The 18,822-nt window shown below is 36.6% G+C and overlaps 1 protein-coding gene across 3 annotated transcripts; it reads right to left on the bottom strand.

Annotated features, from left to right (window-relative positions):
- Positions 1-606: 606 nt before the first annotated feature.
- On the bottom strand, positions 607-15,896 carry LOC149022379 (putative disease resistance RPP8-like protein 2). Of its 3 annotated transcripts, none has more exons than XM_089150504.1 (3): positions 15,611-15,896; positions 14,673-14,742; positions 607-3,737 (listed from the first exon to the last, which is right to left on the bottom strand). In XM_089150504.1, the coding sequence occupies exon 3, from the start codon at positions 3,674-3,676 to the stop codon at positions 818-820; it is 2,859 nt and encodes a 952-aa protein (XP_089006630.1). In that variant the 5' UTR covers positions 3,677-3,737; positions 14,673-14,742; positions 15,611-15,896; the 3' UTR covers positions 607-817. The 3 variants fall into 3 exon arrangements, with proteins under 3 accessions (XP_089006630.1, XP_089006631.1, XP_089006629.1); XM_089150505.1 differs by lacking the exon at positions 14,673-14,742 and having other exon boundaries at positions 15,601-15,709; positions 15,814-15,888; XM_089150503.1 differs by lacking the exon at positions 14,673-14,742 and having other exon boundaries at positions 615-662; positions 786-3,737; positions 15,601-15,896.
- Between the last annotated feature and the right edge of the window lie 2,926 nt (positions 15,897-18,822).

Here is an 18,822-nt window from a genome sequence, read left to right as displayed (position 1 = left end):
ATCAGGATTCAGGACTCCATCACCATGATCATCTGATGATGATAATATAATAAAATCATGCAAATTGAACAATTACGAAAAGATGAAGATCCTTCATGAATTTGCATCAGATAATTAATTGCCACCGCCCAATGACAGATGATATATGGATATATATGGTCATATGGATATTCTGATGAAACCGATCCATGCCCCCAACACAACAGAACAGAAGAGAGCATATGGGTGGGTCAAACAAATAAGATTCAATTCCTTCCAACCGAAAAAGCTAGAATACTCTCTATTGCCACACCCATGTATACAAATAATAATAACCCACCACCATGTTTAATAGTGTTTATAGAAATAAATTGTTTGTTTATAAAGGCCAGAAGTCTGTTGGCCGTGGCCTTCCAAGTGAAAATGAAAAGCTAGAAATAATAATAATAATAATAATAATACTCAGATCTTTCTAATATTGGACCATTAATTCCATGCCTCCTGCACCTGCATCTGCATCATGGCCCAGACAGACAGATGATACTTAATTTAATCCCACACCCATAGTCCCAGCCCATACCCATACATAAATTGAAGCAGCCCCTCCCTCTGTTTTCTTTTACTACTCCTGCATCATCTGTCTCTTCTTTTGCAACCTCTCAACTCATTCTCCATCTCAATAGCTGCATATAATAATAATAATAATAATAATAATAATAATTCAAAACAATTAATAGCGATTAAAAAAGTCACAAAGGAAAGAAATATATACATTTATATTTCTGTGAAAGGAAAGGATAGCTCACTTGTGATATTGCAAGCCTTCATCTTCATCTATTTACCAACCCTTGATAGTGACAGAGGGTACGTGCTTTATCTTTTCCCAATCCTCCCCGGCTCCTCCTTCTTCCGTGTCTTTTTGGATCCTAGAGTTGAACATTTTTGGCATGTTCGATATGTTCAGCTCTTGAAGGGTAGTGACGTAGCGCAACCCATCTGGAATCATCTTTAGCTTTTCGCAGTCACTAATAAACAAAACTTTAAGGCAGGGGAAGGCTCCTTGCTGCACCTGCACTTCCTCTAAGTTCAGAAGATAATGTATTCTCAATTCTTGGAGTTTAGCAAAACCCCCTGCTGAACAAATCATTTCCTTTCCTTCAACTGCATTTACTACTAATTGGAGAATCTTCAAGTTTGGTAGCTTCTCTAGTGTTGCCATTGGTTGGTCTTCTTCCTTTAAAAGTGACCCCAACAGTATCAATTCTTTGAGATTTGGCGGAAATTCATTGGAGGCAGGTATCTTCTCTAGTTTCCCAGACAATTCAATATAACGGAGATGCACATGGTATGAAAATGAAACAAGATCAAACAAATTAGGAGGGAAACACTCATCTAGAGACAACACTCTAAGTTTTTCCAATTCGGTCAAAGAGGCAATTAATGCCTCTTTTCTGTCCAACGTGGTCTCCCTTCCTTTGTATGATATCTCGAGTTGCCTCAGATTTGTCAACTTGTCAAGTGCACCTATCCAACTGCCTTTATCGAGACACAGCGTTTGGAGTTCCCTCAAATTATTGATTCTAGAAGGACCACTTTGACCACCAATCTTATTCACAACCTTTTCCATGCATTCCACTACTCTACCTGGAGACCCATATAAGTAGTGGCAAATAAGATGTCTTAGTTGCTGCATTCTCCATATTTCCTTGGGAATGTCACTAAGATTTGTTAGAGACAAATCTAAGGTTTGTAAGTTGCAAAGGTTCCCCATTGAATGTGGAATTCTTTTTATTTCGGTTCTTTTTAAGCTCAAGTACTTCAGAAGGACGAGCCCTCCAATTTCCTCGGGTAAAGTACGGATATTTTCAGCTCCCTCTAAATCCAATACTCTAAGTAGATTGAACCCTTTCCACATCTTTTTGTCAAGTTGACTTCCTCCTCCACTGAAGTCCAACAAGGAATGAAGATGGTATAGGATACTAGAACTGCTTGGTACATGATGATACATACCATTATTGTTGTTGGAATGGATCCCAAGCCACCGGAATCTATTTAGAGAAGTCGAAGCTGAACAGTTACTAGTGCTACTCCTGTAGATTTCAACAAGCTTTTCTTCCTTGGACTCTGAAACTGCCATGTCCCGCAACAGATCATGGATACGGCATATTTCAACACTTCCATTTGATCTCCTCTTTGCCGCTTGGATCATGCTCCTATCAATCAACTCTTCCAGGTACTCCTCCGCCACATCTTCCATTGACTCATTGCCCCTCTGTTGTATAAACCCTTCTACAACCCATAACCGAATCAATTTTTCAGATTTGATCTCATGGTCTTCTGGGAAAACACTGAAATAGAGGAAACAAGATTTTAAGTAATACGGCAAGTCTGTATAACTTAGAGCTAATATGGGCATGCATTGCTCTTGGCCTTGATTAAGCTGCCATGTCACACTATCGAGTGTCTTCTGCCACACGCTTGTTGTCAACGGCTTTGTTGATAAAACACCACCTAGTGTCACAATTGCAAGCGGTAATCCATGGCACTTGGCAACCAATTTATTTCCAATTTCTTTTAATTCACTTGGTAAATTTTGTTGATCACGTGACCCCTGAAATTGGAGGACCTTCTTTTTGAAGAGTTCAAGACTCTCCTCGTCATGCAAATGCTTGAGTTCATGAGGAATACTAGTATTTGAAGGATCAGCATGTTTGGCTACTTCCAAATTGCGAGTAGTAAGTAACACTCGTTGTTGCTTCCTTTGATCATTCTGATTAGGATTAGATAGAAATGTCGTTTTCAACTTATCCCAATCTTGTTTCTTCCATACATCGTCAAATACAAACAGACAACTTTTTTGTTTCAATTGATCAGAGAGCATTTTCTTCAAATCTTCTTCATCATTCTTCTTTTCTGGTTCCCGCTTCCCCTCTTCCTCTTTCTTCTTTTCCTGCTCCTGCTTGTTCTGCTTCCCAAGTTGTGATATTGCCGAGTAGAGAAGATCTTTGATTTGGTATTCTTGGGAGACATAAATCCATGCACAAGAATCAAAGCTCTTCTTGACCTCGTAATTGTTGTAGACTTTCTTCGCGAGAGTGGTCTTACCTAGACCACCCATACCAACTATGGAAACAACAAGAAGCTGCGGGGAATCTTGTTTTGTCAGTAGAGTTTTTAGGTCTTCAATATCATTCTTAATGCCCACAACATCACCAACTTCCTCTTCCATTTTATCTCTCCTTACCTTCTGCACAAATCCATCTTCCCAACCAGCCGTAGAAGTTTCTACAGGTTCAATAGCTTCAATCCAATACTTGGATTTGTTGGCTGAAATATTTTCAATCCTTCTATTGATATCCTTCAATTGATTCCCTAACTTGTGCAAAGTGACAAGATGTTTGGGATAACTCATAATACTCAACCCGATATTTTTTTGTTGTTGTTGCATGACTTCAGCCATATACAAATCAAGTATATCATCAGCAAAGAAAGCAAGGTTTCTGATTTGGCTCACCCATGTGTTTAACCATATGTTTCTTCTGCGCATTTTATCAGCATATCTTAGTAAAGACTTAATCCACTCAAGTTCCTCATGAAGACACATGATTTGAGTTTCTACTCCACCAAGCAAATTAGCTTCTTGTGACATCAAGGTGCCAAGCTTTCCAATTAGAGATGTGACAATGGACTCTGCCATTTTTAAAGCAAGCCTCTTCTCTTTTCACCCTATTTACTTTGATAACGTGTCTACAAATGACCTAGGAAAAACAATTAAATGAAAGTGTAAGTTAAAATTGTTTCCTGTAAGGCATTTTAGAAAAAAGATAAAATAAAACCTAAAGAGCATGAACATGTGTAAAACCAGGTTGTAGGTAAATTCTTTGGTCCCTCTATCTTAGCTCACTTGTATACTCATATGAGGACTTGAATCTGCTCTTGCTTCTAGTGGTAGTACTACTACTAGGTTATGTATACCTATAAAGTATCTACCGACAAAATAAAATATTGAACAATCCAGAGAGAAAAGAAAAACCATAAAAGTGGAATTATGCAATATGAAACTACATGAGATTATGTATCAATAAGATCAACCAACTACAACTAATTGCAAAACCATTACGACGGTAACTGTTTTAATGACAACAATAAAATTGGTTTCAGGATGAGATTAATGACATCCACTATTGTCAAGTTCACATGTTCCAGATCAATTCAAGATCCTAAAACACTTGGAAACCAAAACCAAAACCGAATACGAAACATATATATATTTTTTAAAATGATGTAATTAATTTTATTTTAGTTCACTCTGATTGGTTTCATCATTCAGTTTCAAACCTATTTGTATTGGATTTGTGTCCTTTTTAAATGTTTCAATAAACATTTTACATCTTCAATAACAACAAAATTCAAAAATTCAAAAATTCAAAAAACAAATAACAAAAGACAAAAACATATTTATAGAAATAATAATTCACTACGGATGCAATATATTCATGGGATGTATGGTAATGGAACATTATGCCAGACAGTACATGTTAGTTGTTGACATATCACAAGTATGACAGTAATTAACATGTGCCAACAAAAATCACAATTACCTAAAGAATGGTTCAGGGCGTGAGAGTAAATAATTTGTCCAAAAAGTAGCTATATTAAAACAAAGAGTTTTCTACATGTACACCCTCTGTTTTGCATCAAAACTCTTGACCTCTCTTGTCTGCAAGAAACTACATATATGTCCATTCTGTTTGTCATTATTAAGAACCATTACCAGAGTAGAAATATTTTTTATAAATATAAACAAAATACCCCTTATGTGTTAAAATGGCTCAAATGCCCCTTAACATCCATAGTCTTCACTGGTTAAGCTGAGCTGACGGAAACTACCACCACTATTGAAAATCACCCACCATCATCCATCATCCATTGTTATGTTGATGTATTAGGGCATTTTGTTCATTGATTAAGGTTTTAGGGTTCATCAGATTTCAGGGGTTGTTCATTGATTAAAGGTATTTCGTTCATTAAGGATATAGACCAAACCTAAGTAAGGTTACTGCTAAATTTTTTATATAGTAAGTGTTAAGTTAAAATTGTTTCCTATTTTCTTGGATAAGCCATAACCAGGACAAAATTTTGCTAGGAGAACCATGTTTCTGCGGCACCAATCATATGCATTAATAAAGAATTTTGTTGAGTATTCTAGAAAATAATAAAGCCTAACAAGAGATATGGGAACCAAAAAGGAATTATTTCAAATCAGCACATATCTTAGGCTACAACCTAGTTTGCAGCTAAATTTTTTTCATCCTCTGTTTTTTTCACTTGTGGATCCGAACGAGGACTTGCACCATTCCTGCTGCTACTACAAGGTTTATAAGCCTATTAAGTATTTACTAATAAAATAAAACTTTGAACAACCAATAGAGATTAAAACTGCAAATATGCAATATGAAACCATATGAGGTGGATGAATCAAGGAAATCAAGTGACTAATCACGAAACTGCTACAACTATAATTGTTTTAATGACACCAATAAAACTGATTTCAAGATGCTATTGATGACATCCATTTTTTATGTTTAGATTTTTCAATTCAATTCAAGGTAGAACAAACATCTGGAAACCAAAACCGTATAAGAAATATATTCCTTTGAAATATGGGGATTGGTTTTCTAATCAGTTTTGATGATTGTGAACACAGAGAAGTGTACTAACATGTTACTTGTGTGAAAGATTAAAAGTGTCATAATGCAGTGAGAGGGTGTGCAAGCAAACTTATCCTGAGAGCGTAAATGCACTTAATTTGCCCTAATGATGTTCAAGAACCAAAAGAAGACATTAACATACAAGAAAACATTAAGACATCAGACCATCACATGCGTGGATGCACTTCGAGTGCTTGAAAATGCAAAAGTATCAAAATTACCAAGACCATATCCATATAAACCAGGACAAGCGTGACCATTTAATTGTGCAAAATTACATGTTCATGCTTTTGTAATCTAAATACATTTGCATGAAGTACTGTTAGGTCAGGCTTTTTAGAGTAGTTGACCAATTTCAAAAATTAATTTTGATAAGCCGTAAAAAGGTGACGGTTGAAGTGTGTGTCAACCATCAAACAAATAAGTGTGAGCGACTATCAAGGAACTGCTGGTCGACCGATAAGCTCATGGCCTAAGTACCAGATGAGCGTTAATCAACCATTAGACCAAATCAGCCCCACCAGCTATATTTTCAAAGATTAGTTTCTGATGGTCAGCCAGTACGGTGCACAGGTCGACCAGTATCTTGAAAATTTGAATGTTTTCTACTCTTGCTTGTGTTTATAGCCTTTGTCTCCAATTGAATCCACAACTCTCTGCAGTTCCTTTGCTCTTCAAGTAGAGCTTGAAATCTGGAACTCAAGGAGGTATTCTTCAAGCAACATCAAGAGGAAATGAAGTAAGGTGACTAGTTGAGCATTCATTCTCATCATTGCATTCATACAAGGGTATGTGCCACACCCTTTAGATAATTCATTTCTCATCTCTTTTTATTTGTACATTAACCGTTATACCTCTCTTTATAATTGGCGGACCATATCATCAATAAGCTGCATAGACTAGGCAAAATATTTCAGCAACACAAAAAAAGAACTTCCACCCAGGTGGAGTCCCAAAGAACCTGCCATCCAAAAATCTGAAATCCATCTACAACTACCTTGGATAAATTAATGGGATCTCTCCTAGTCCACAAAGTATAAAATGAAGAGAACAGATCGTATGGGGCTTAAGATCAAAATGATTAAAAGAGAAAGATTGTTGCCCTCAAATCTTCTAGCAGTACCATCGGCCAAAGCAGTGATGAAGAAGATTTTGACTTAGGGAAAGATACGTCCCTGATCACAAAGAGATCCCCTAGGTTCTTCAAAAAGAAAGGACGAAGACTCAACAAGGGACAAATGCAAAGAAATCACCAATGTAGGTCTTCTTAAAAAGAAAAACCTTTTTCAAAAGAGAGAAATTGTATGATTTCCCTTTCTTTTTATTTTTTTATATTTTTTATATGGAAAGAAATTTATGCTTTGAATGTAGAAAGCCCAGACATTTCAAATCCAATTGTCGAAGGCTAAACGAGACAAGAGAAAAGAAAAGAAAAAAGAAGGGAGGAAAAAGCAGCCTACAAAGCTTTCGTCATATACAAGACACGTAATGATGAATAAGAGGAGGAAAACTTAGATAGTGAAGTCATGAATCTCATACTTATGACCACCAAATGGAAAGGACTTTGAGGTAAGCTCCTTTTCCAACTATGAGTATATTGTCAATGTCGATAACATTAATAAAGATGACATAGAAAAGGGCAAAAGTCTATTCATTAAAAGCATTGAACTTGAGGCATCAAACATAGACCTCAAGGAAGAAGTACAAATCCTAATACCAAGGTTTTAGAACCAGAGCCTTAAATATCTCAAATTGAGAAAAACAATCATGAGAGTATTACTAGTGCTATGGACACCTTGACAAAGGTTAGATAACCTCTTAGGCGCCCCGGAAGTCACCTTAAGACAAGGAAGGATTGTAATACAATGGAGACCAAGGACAAGGGAAAATAAAAAGTTGTTACCTTTAACTCTTAGAAAAGCTAACCAAAAAAGGTGACCAAGAAGAAAAATGGGACAATCCTTTAAGCTCATCATTTGTAAGGTTTGCAATGAGCCTAGTGACTTTTGTGCACTCATACAAGTAGTGGAAATAATTGAAACCCTAATTGGCTAGATAACCAAAGACTAAACCATAAAAGGCCCAACTAGAGGAGATTTCCTCCAAAAGACCACCATGACTATAATAAAGGCTGCATAAGTATACACTGTATGAATATCGAGGCTATCAAGGGTACATACTATATCGCTATAAAAGATCTCATGCATATAAAACAACTACATACATAATACACTACGAAACTTGCATGGGGGCCTAGGAATGAGACAATAAGGAAAGTACCAAGCATTGGTCACCCCTGGAGACCAGGTTAATCAACCCATGCTCGAGTACAGGCATAATCACTTTCGATAATCAGATAGCTATGGGATTGGTTTTAAACCACTTCTAAGCATATAGAATATTCTAAAATCAATAGAGAATATGATCTAACTTTAATAGGCATTCAAAAACACAAAAGGAACTAGAAAGCTAGTAAATCGACAATAGGTCTTTTCCGAAATCAATCAGGAAAGAATACGGATGAAACAGAGTGAGTGGGATCCACAAAAAAATACAAGGAACAAAGGAGTAAGGTTTTTTAGTACTAGGAAACCCTCTACAAGGTCTAACAGTAGTGAATAAAACATGCACCGGGAATGATTAGGTCCATGGAGAAGAGTACTAACCCTAGAATATTGCAAACGTTGTACGGAAAGCCTTATGGGTGATCTCCACATAGTCCTTCACCTTCGCAAAGCACTCCCTAACCCGAACTGACGTCCTCCGGATTGCTACGGGCGTAATGACACGTTTAAAGTCGAAAAACATATTTAAAGGAGTTCGAAAATCAATATTCCTAAATTGCTTTGTCTTCACAGTGCCAGGTGGGTTGCTTGGGCTAGTCGACTGGGTGACCAGACTAATCAACCCACCCTTGGAACTTCATTCCAGGAGCAATTTCGAGGAGGTTTAGCCCCTTAGCTCTACTCTAGCTCCTAAGCTCATTCCCGTAGGGTCTTACCTATCTTTGGAACCTTCCAAACGTGCTGTCAACGAACTCTCGAACCAACTTCCAAATCCGTCAACTTTCGAGTCAGATCTCCTTCCGAATTCAGCAAAACTCCAATTGCCACCTCATTACTTTCCACTTCCATTAGTTCAAACTCCGAGCCAATGGTCTCTATCTAGATAGCCCACAATTGCCTTCTACTAGCACTGCAGGTTCTCAAACCTACAACACAGGCTTTTGGGTTGGGATTTTAGGGGATTTCACACTTGGTGCTTCCTCCTCCAGATCACCCTAAAATCCTCCATCAGATGACTCAAACTCTAATTCAGAGCTAAACTCACAACACCTTTCCTAGTTACCACCCCCAATTTAAAGTGGCATCTCCTGTCGCACCATCATAAGCAGGTTTTGAACCACTTACCAAAATACCCTTGCAGTCTTGATCTCTAGATATAATCTCACATACACATGGTTTAAATGTCATCCATCCTACCGTTACCTCGTTCACCATTGACCAGTTTTGGATTTTTAACAAAGAATAATACTTTTGGAACCTTTTTGTTGTCCACTGCATAGCCCTCTATTTTCCAACCAAAGCCATCACCCACTACATTAATCATTTATCTTGATGATCCTTCTCCTAGACCCCATTAAAGATACCTAGATAGGCTCCTTGCTGAATTCCAGCCTCTCAAATAGTGGCTTACCTTTTTTGAATCCCAAAATGATGAATATGCAATTATTGTATTTCATTGCGACCCTGACCATATCCATCCTCATTTTATTGAACCTACTCCTCTAGATACCAACCATTATTTGGCCTATCATGCTAGACATTTTGTTTACATCACCTTGGACTATGATCTTTATCTCTCTCAAGTCAACAAAAATGAAGAAAGGCAAACATTCCAACTCAATATGGTCAAATTTAACAATGTTAAAATCAGCAGCATCCCAAACTGCCTATTGGGAATCAATGATACATGGGAACAAAACCACAACCTCCTGAACCTTGATGTTTTGTATGGCATGATTACATGATCGGCCATTCCTATCTTCAAGATAATCAGCCCAAACAAGATTTTGATCTTGGCTGAGACCTGAATTTAGACTAAGCCTTGAATTTGTACGGTAATGTAATGTATTGAGTATGAGTGTGTACTCATAGTGTATACTAGTACCAATGATGCATAAGGAAAAGATCCCGTTGATATCGCCGAATCCACTCAGGACAATGTCAACTTAGCCAAGAGGAAGGAGGACTTGGCGGATGATGCATAAAAAAGGAGCATGGTTGAGCAAGGGGACTCGTACACCCCCTGGAAGTTGAAGGTTTGGGACCTGGTCTCCCGCAATGCAGACTTGTCTGTTGAGTGGGCCGTCAATGCCCGAATGCCAGCTGATCGGGAGGTCTTGGATTCTATTCCCGATGAGAAGCTCATGAACTCCTCCATCAGGTACATTGTTACTTGCATTTTTTTTCTTATGTTGTTCGTTCTATTTTCTTTTGTCTTCCTCTCTATTGCTAATTTTTCTTCGTTCATCCTTCATTTGTAGGGTCCTCACTGAGAACTTCCATAGGCATATGGAAACTTTGCTAAGGGTTGGCCGTCTCAGCGCTCCGGCTAAATTCTGTGAAGGTGAAGTGGAGGCCAAGCAACAGAAGGTTTCCAAGCTGAAGGAGGAGGGCTCCAAGCTCCGGAAGGTTGCTGGGGAGTTGATGGTGGACAAGGCCAAGGTCGAGGAGCTGGAGAAAGAGGTTGTGCAAGTGAAGGCTGCTCTATCTTCTTCAGATGCCAAGATCGAGAGCTTGGTGAGGGAGAAACCATGATCAGTTGCTTGCTGCCATCCCTACCGGTCCCGAGAGCTTGACACCTTCGGTGAGGAAGGCTTGTGCTCAGAAGTATCTGAACAACAAGCCTTTCACCTTGCTCTTAGCTTGCTGCAACTCCATGGCCTACAGGGATGGCCAAAATGAGGTCTAGAGGTCTATCTTGAGGAGGGACCCTTCTTTCCCGACTAAACTCCACTAAGATGTCTTTAATGCTGAGGTCTTTGAGGAGTTAAAGTTAAAGGCTCCCAAATGGACAACTACCAAGGTCGACCACGTTCCGGTGAAGCTGAATGTGGAAGGCTATCTAAGCGATGAGCACCCAGCTACTCCCGAGCCCAAGGCCATGGAGGAAAATGTTGACCTTCCGAACTACAACGCCGAGTAGCTTCTGAATGATCAACTCCCAAACCAAAATCCTTTTGAATAGTAGTTAAGAAAAAAAATATACTTTGTTTTTTTTCTTTTCCTTCCACCGACTGTGTTCGGTTTTCTCTTCTTCTCTTTCTTTTCTTTTTTTTTTTCTTTGGTAAAGGATTGGCCCCATCCATTTGACAAAGACAATACTCAGTCGGTGGAAGGAAAAGAAAAAAAACAAAGTATATTTTTTTTCTTTTCCTTCCACCAACTTGTGTTCGGTTTTTTTTTCTTTTCCTTCCCCATCATTTTGACAAAGACAATACTCAAATCTATCTTCCGTCTTAGTAGGTTGGATGATTTTCTCTTTATTTTTACAAAAAACCACTTACAGTAAGCTTCCGTCTTAGTAGGTTGGACGAGATTTAGGCCCCATCTTAATATGTTAATAACATTTAAACCCCGGAACCCCCTCTTACTTGATTAAAGGTACCAATAATGCTTTACTGTCAGCTTTCTCCTGTTATGACACATTTGTTATTATTACTATTATTATTATTTTTTTATAAATTCCATTATTATTTTTTATAACTTCAAGTTATCCTTAACTGATATGATTTTTTAAGTTAATCATAAACTGCACTCACTTACCTTAATAGTTATTACCCTAACTATCAATCCTAGAGTGGGGTAAGGTCGTCATCCATCTTATTAATTTCTTCACACAAAGGGGTATCCTCCGCAACTAAGGGATTCATGGTGGATAAAAAAACAAAAAATCACTCCTGGATTCTGACTAATAATCCAATACTGATTCCAAATAAAACCCCCTCTTAATAAACCATTGCGATTATAAGGTTGATTGCGGTTACTGGAAGGAGTAAGAGAATGGACTTCAGGGTTTGCAGCGAATTAGCTACTAATGGAATCACGGTGGTGTTAACAGCCAGAGATGAAAGGATGCGCAGAAGCTTTTGAAGGTCTCAATAGAAGACGGTCTGCGCTTTTGAAGGTCTCAATAGAAGACGGCTCATACCCAAAAAAAAAAAGAAGAAAAAGAAGAAGAAGATGGCTCTATAGACCTGTAGTTTCATCAAAACCCACTTTGGAAGCTTGATATATTGATAATATTAACATTGAATTTCTAGAAGTAATCACCACCTTTGTCTTTCTGTTGAGAGCTGCTCCGTACATCATATGATGAGAGAACAGTAACATATATCCGCCCGTAAATAACGCAGGGATTAGTGGAACGATAACAAAGGCTGATGCTTTAAGGGCCACTAGAACTGTAGATGGCAAGGTTATATGACTTAGATCTTGGTTGTTCGTCAAGAGAGGGATCTGAAGTCTCTTGCTTGAAAAATATGATAGATTTGGCTATAATAAGTTTTGAATTACTTTTACTAATACTGAAGATGACACCCAATTGGAAGGAAATGCTGATTCATACTTACAAGTTACTTCAAGAGTTTCTGAAGACTAATTTTTACAGTCTCGAAAGGATTAGGGAGATGCTAAGTGATGACAGTCTCACTGAAGAGAGATTGGATAAACTGTTGAATGAGTTTCTAAAGGATTTCAAGAAAGGGGTTATGCATTAAACGAAAGTCAGGCCTGCTGATATAGTCTCAAAGGCAGCTCTGAATGATTACACAAGGAAATTTTTCCTACCATTGCCAAGCACTAACTCCGTCCGTCATGGTGTTATAAAAAATGACCTGATTTACCAGACTGGAATGTTGAGCATTGAAGAAAACTCAGTAAGTGTTGTGAGGTATGTTTGGAAGAAGAGGGGAATTACTTTGGCCACCATCTCTATGAATGGTTTAAACCTTAGATTCTAATATTCTAAGGGTACTTTTTTACGTACTTTTACGTTGAGGGGCATTTTAACCTTCGAGGATGTTTGGGGTACATAAAGCTGACGATTGGGAGGTTATTGCCACTTTTTTCAGGTAAGAAGAGGTGTTAGTGCCATTAGCATATTAAGAGATCTAAGTGTCACATTATGCATTTGGTTTACATGATTCTTTAAAGTCATTGTTCTTCAATTAAAAACCGTTTTATTTTGAAAATTTTATTTCTTTAACAAATCAGCCTGATTCTTTTCTTATACATGATTTGTGAAAATCATAGAGATCGTTACCTCATCTACTTTGAAAATCATGTTCAATCCAAGCTCGAGAGGAGACCTCATAACTTAGGTACCTCTCTCACTCAGATGATCCACTAGGGAGAGAACCTCTTGTTCTCTTCCTTTATGGCAAAGGATGGGGTCAACATATTGACTATGGGTGTCAATAAAATCATGTTGACCCGCCTTAAGCCTGGCCCAATTTCAACTTGATTTTTCCAATCCGAAAGGGTGAGTTTGGGTTGCAAAACAAAAAGCTCTGATAGGATTGGGTCAAGTTTGGGTTTAGCCCTTGAGCCAACCCAGCCTAACGCAACCTAACCCTATGTTAGTTAAATTTAATTAAAGTTATAGTTAAAAGTTATTCAATGGCACAATAATATATTGTCACATTCTTCAGGTAAGAAGGGGTGTGTCATTTGCATATTAAGAGATCTAAGTGTCATTAGCCAACTAAGTTGGAGGTAATTGTCATTATGCGTTTTTACATGATTCTCCAAATTCATTGTTCTTCAATTAATAACTGTTTTATTTTGAATTTTTTTTTCTTTCTTTAAGTATCAGCCTAATTTTTTTCTTAGACTTGATTTGTGAAAATAATGGAGATTGCTTCATTTCTATCTCTCTAACTTAGGTATCTCTCTTTTTATCTTTCTAACTTAAAGGATCCACTAGGGAGAGAACCTCTTGTTCTCTTCCTTTACGGCAAAGGATAAGGTCAACTTTGATGATTAGGGTAGTCAATAAAGCCCTGTTGACTCAGCCCAATTCAAACCCGTCCTGAGCCTTACCAGGTTTCAGCTCAATTTTTCCAAACCGAAAGGGTGTGCTTTGTTTACAAAATAATGAGCCCAATATATATATATATATATATATATATATATATATATATATATATATATATATATATATATATATATATATATATATATATATATATATATATATATGTATGTATGTATATATATATATGTATGTATGTATGTAGCCTTGTTTAGTTGGTAAAGCACACAGTATGCAACAAAGAGGTCATAGGTTCATTTCTACTTTAATTTTCAACTAAAAATTTATGTCACATTAGGGTTAATCAAGACTGACAGGTCAGGTTAGAGCTGTGGATTTTAGAACCAGATAGGGTTGGGTTTGATTTAATTTCAAACTCTAAAGTAAGGTTGGGATTCAAAGCTGGCCTGGCCCAACACAACCTTTTGATGACATCCCTAATGGTGACAGTGGTCAAATTACATTAATGCCCCAAGAGGCCAAAAGTATATACAAATATATAAAACTGCATTTGAATGCTTAAAGTGGTTAAGAATGCATAATAATTACCTCTAGCCTTGATACTTTCGAAGCATTCACAACATTTATAATATTAAAAATAATAAGATAGTGAAAATTACCAAAGTACTCTTATCAAGGTGCAAATCCAAATAAACAAAGAAATCATGAAATAAAACCATAATTGAAATATAATAAAAGTATATATAAGAAAAGTAGTAGAGGTCTTCCTAGAGTCCTAAATGAATTATTACAAAATGAACAAAATGCCCTTGAGGGCAAAATGGTAAAAGTAAGGTCATGCACTCTTAGACTTTTAGTTCCCTTAAAGCAGTGGGTAAATGTCATAAGATCGATTGAAAAATCAAAAAAGTTTCAAACACTTACCGAATATTGGTCACCTCAATTTTCTTTTGCATTTATAAATTCTGTGAATCTAGAGCCTTACCCTGACGTGCTGCTTAATATGGACAACAAAAAGCCACAAAAATTTATTAAAAAAATGCATACAACAAGGTTTTCATGAAATAATTTCAAACGGCTTTTACTGGTTTCCTTAAAAAATTACTTCACAAAATTAAGGTAACTAAACAGTTTACTAGAAGAATTACATGACAAAATTTGAATAATGAAACATAGTATTCACATGATGCTCTAAAATATTATTCTCAAAATCATACTCTTAAAAACAAAGTTTTCTTTTTGTTTTAAAAAAAGGCAACGTTTGAATGCCTGTTTGGTTACATGGGTCTCGAGATTTCAAATCTAGGGAGTCATAATTCATGAAATTAACTGTTTCGTTGACCTGAATCTATGGAATGAAATATGTAGATTCATATGTAATTTTTGTGATTGTACAAATGTTTAGCACTTTTATAGTAGAGGTTGAATCTTTGGATTTCACTCCATACCCATAAATCTACAGATTCATGCTTTTAGCTAGTGTAAAAAGATGAATATCAAGATTTCATAAATCCAAGAATTTTCACAATCAAATGGGTGCAAATCTTGCATTCATGAATCCGAAGATTTGAAATAGTTGGATTCATGTAATCAAACAGGCCCTATAAATGATTCCCTCTACACATCTTGAGAATATATAAGTAATTCAATTTGATTTAATTGTTTCAATTGACAACTGCAACAGAAATACTAAACCAACGACAGATTTTATAATTTAGAGCCAAAATGAAAGGTAAAGCTTCATTATAATTAACACAGTTAAATATAAGTGAAACTAAGATTACAGAGAAAAATCAGATCTTCACAAAAAAAAAAAAATCAGATGAATTGGGGATTTTAAAGATGGCATTACCTCCACCGACCTTCAAGAGACCAAACCCATTGGATCTACTATACTCTGAAGAAAGAAAGATACAACCCGTTCTCGTGGATGCAAAATTTTCTCTTTTTTCAACGCCGAACTGGACAAAGTAGTTCACAAGATAACTTCAATAGAAGAGATTCAATCAAAGACTTCCAGAGAGAGAAAGATAATAAAGCAGTGAAAGATAGTCGAAGTGCGAACCAGACTCTCAATCTCTCGGCTTCTTCTTTGTTGGTATGTATGGCTCGATGGGAGTGGATGTTGATTACCTTAATTGCAGTAGAGAACAGCTCACAGATAATTTTTAAAAGCGTTGGAGATGTTGTCAACTACGTGTACTTCATGTGGTTAATTAAATAGAAGATTGTACAAAAATAATAAAATAAAGGATTTGAGTTTTCCTTCCGTGATAATTACAGAGAATGAATTGAGCTTCAACTTTTGAAAATGCAGGATATGTTTTGTTACTGTAAATAATTCAAACATATCATATCATGTACTTTGTAAAAATAATTTCACTCATTGAAATTTAAAGGGATACAAAGAAATAAATGTGGGGAAACACAAGGTTTGAATACATACATCCAAAATCAAGGGAGAGAATACATACATCAAATGGAGTCATTTAAGCTAAGTTATAGGCCTCTTCCAATAAAACCTTAGAAATAATATTCTAATTATAATAACAACCAATGAGTTCATGGATTATGAAACTAGTTTACAAGGATGTGAGAAGTAGACTTAGAACGGAGAGAGGATTGTACTCCTCTCATATCTCTATATCACATTTTTTAGAGTAGCCTACCTCTAAGCATTAATAAATGGTATACAACTGAGTCCAACTTCTAAATATGTGGTGGACGGTAGGATTGTTCTTAAATATGTGGTAAAGTATCAAGGTTTCGTTAAAAATACGTAGTAACAATAGACCTAAATAAATTACAAGGCTTGTTTAATAATTTGAGAAAAAAAAAAGAAGTAATTTCACAATAATTCAAGAGCAATATTAATATTTAAATAAATAAATAAATAAAAATAGAAAGAAGAAAGAAAGGAAGATAAATATTAAACATTGAAAACATGTAAAATTGGACAACATAACCCAAAGAAAGTTGTGTAACAATGTCACAGTACTTATTTTGACTCCGAAATGATTTATTTAAATATGTGTGTATGTTGATGACATTGGAAAAACAGTTTCTAGTGTTTCTTGCTTTGAGACGCAAAAAAATTAGCCAAAAACAATTTGATAAAATAATTTCTTTTCGCATGATTTTTGCAACATAAATTGAAATTTAAGAAAAAGTTTTCTTCCAGAAACACTTTAAATACAACAACAATTGTTGTGTCTGTTTTTCAAGCAAAATTGGGGTGCGAGTTGGGTTTAAGTAAGACAATTTTAGAAATGATATTTATGAAATTAGCGATCTAAACATAACAATGCAAATTTTGTAATTTTTCTTACAATTTTCAAATTTTCTACTTTCAGAAGCAAGTTTTATCGAATGCCTATAAAGGTGTTTTACTTCAAAAAACACACAAAATTATTCATAACGTTTCTCAAAGAAGAAACACTTGGTAAATTATCAAACTGGTTAGTTGCCAATTTGAAAAAGAAAAAACCTAAATTTGAATTAATTAAATTTAATGCAATAACATATAACATGGACTCCCTAGCCCTCAAAAGTCACTAAGTACTTTTTTATTTTTTAAAAAGAGTTACATAGCATTTATCTAATAAAATATTAAGCCTCATTGGAGTCAAATGACATGAGTAACCTCATTTAAATCCTTCCATACCCAACACTTAGGTGTGCAGATCATAGTGAAAAAACCCGTGCAAATCTAAAGCAACGCTGATCCTCTGCATTATTCCCTTAAAATTTTTAGAGCAAATTGCACAGACACCCCAAAATAGAAGCATTAAAGCACAGACACCCCATTTTATGTTTAAAAAACACAGACACCCCAATTCAATAAACACATAGTCCATTCTGTTAGTGAAACTGTTAATTCACTGTTAAAAAAATTTTAATTCCAAAAATACCCTTACTAAAACCGGAATTCATGGACGAAATGGTGGTCGGCGTTTCTCCTATTGCTGCCTATGACGATCATGATGGTAGATGGAGAGATGATCTTGGAGGATGAAAGAGCCTCGCCGGATTATATAGTGGATGGTGATGAGACACTTGAGTGCTACTGTGGAGTTGCGAGTCTGGTGAAGACGACCCATCAGAGAATCGATGCAGGCTGAAGCGGTGAGACGAGAACCACGACCGAAGGAGAGCAGGGCTGCGATTTGTTTCTCATTTGGTAGATTTTAAGGCTCGTGTGTGGTGGCTCTCAGTACTGCAACTTGGAGACCGATGTTGCTGGGCTTGGATAGCAGAGCTGCTTTGCTCAAAGATGCTGTGTCTTTCAAAACTCCCATCAGATCTCTAAAGCCGCCCTTCGTTTTTGTCCCAATTAGCACACATAAACCACACAAGGAACAAGGAGACACAAGAAACAGAGAGATGGGTTCTGACTTCTGATCAAGAAGAAAAATTCCCAAATCTTAACCTAGATCGAACATTCAGTTTTGAAAACTAGGATAAAAAACTCCAAGTCTCATTGTTCCATGGTTATTTAGGGTTTCTTTTGCCCTTCTACTCCCTTGTCAAATTCCTTCTCAAGTATCATCGTCTTCAAATTTATTTTATTTGCAAGAACCCCATGGTCCGCCGTTTTATAGTTGGAACTTATTTCATCAAATGAATGGAAATGGCTCTTTTTCCGGTCGATGGCACAAGAACCGTCCCATTCTTGTTGATGTTACAAACCAACACGGATTGCAGCTGTGATACATCATCATCGATGGTCTTCCTCTTGTTGGAAGTGATGGTGTGGGAAGCAACCCTATATATCGGCGATGAGAGCATAGGCAGAGTCGCAGAGATCTGTTGAGCGAACGAGAGTTGAGAGTTGAGAGTTGAATTTGGGATTATGGTAACTACAAGATTTCTGAATTTCGACCTGACTTTCATCCCTCGAAGAAACCCAGAATTTCGTCTATGCATACCAGTGCAGACTGGAAGGTAAGTTCGAATTCAGCTTCTATCATCTATCAGTACCCTAAGGAGTTTAAACCTTTCACCAGAGAAGTTCATGGTCCTTGTCGGAAAGTCAGGTTTTCTCGCCCAACCAATGTGATCAAAGAATCCCTGC

Source organism: Hakea prostrata, chromosome 3 (assembly GCF_041222555.1).
Source record: "Hakea prostrata isolate BN-2017 chromosome 3, UWA_Hpros_2, whole genome shotgun sequence".
NCBI classification, from domain to species: domain Eukaryota; kingdom Viridiplantae; phylum Streptophyta; class Magnoliopsida; order Proteales; family Proteaceae; genus Hakea; species Hakea prostrata.
Note: the sequence above shows the minus strand (reverse complement) of the source record. Positions and strands in the feature narration are given on the sequence as shown.

Excerpts from the sequence above, each read along its gene's own strand:
- LOC149022379 (XM_089150504.1), bottom strand. The coding sequence starts at position 3,676 with ATGGCAGAGTCCATTGTCACATCTCTAATTGGAAAGCTTGGCACCTTG.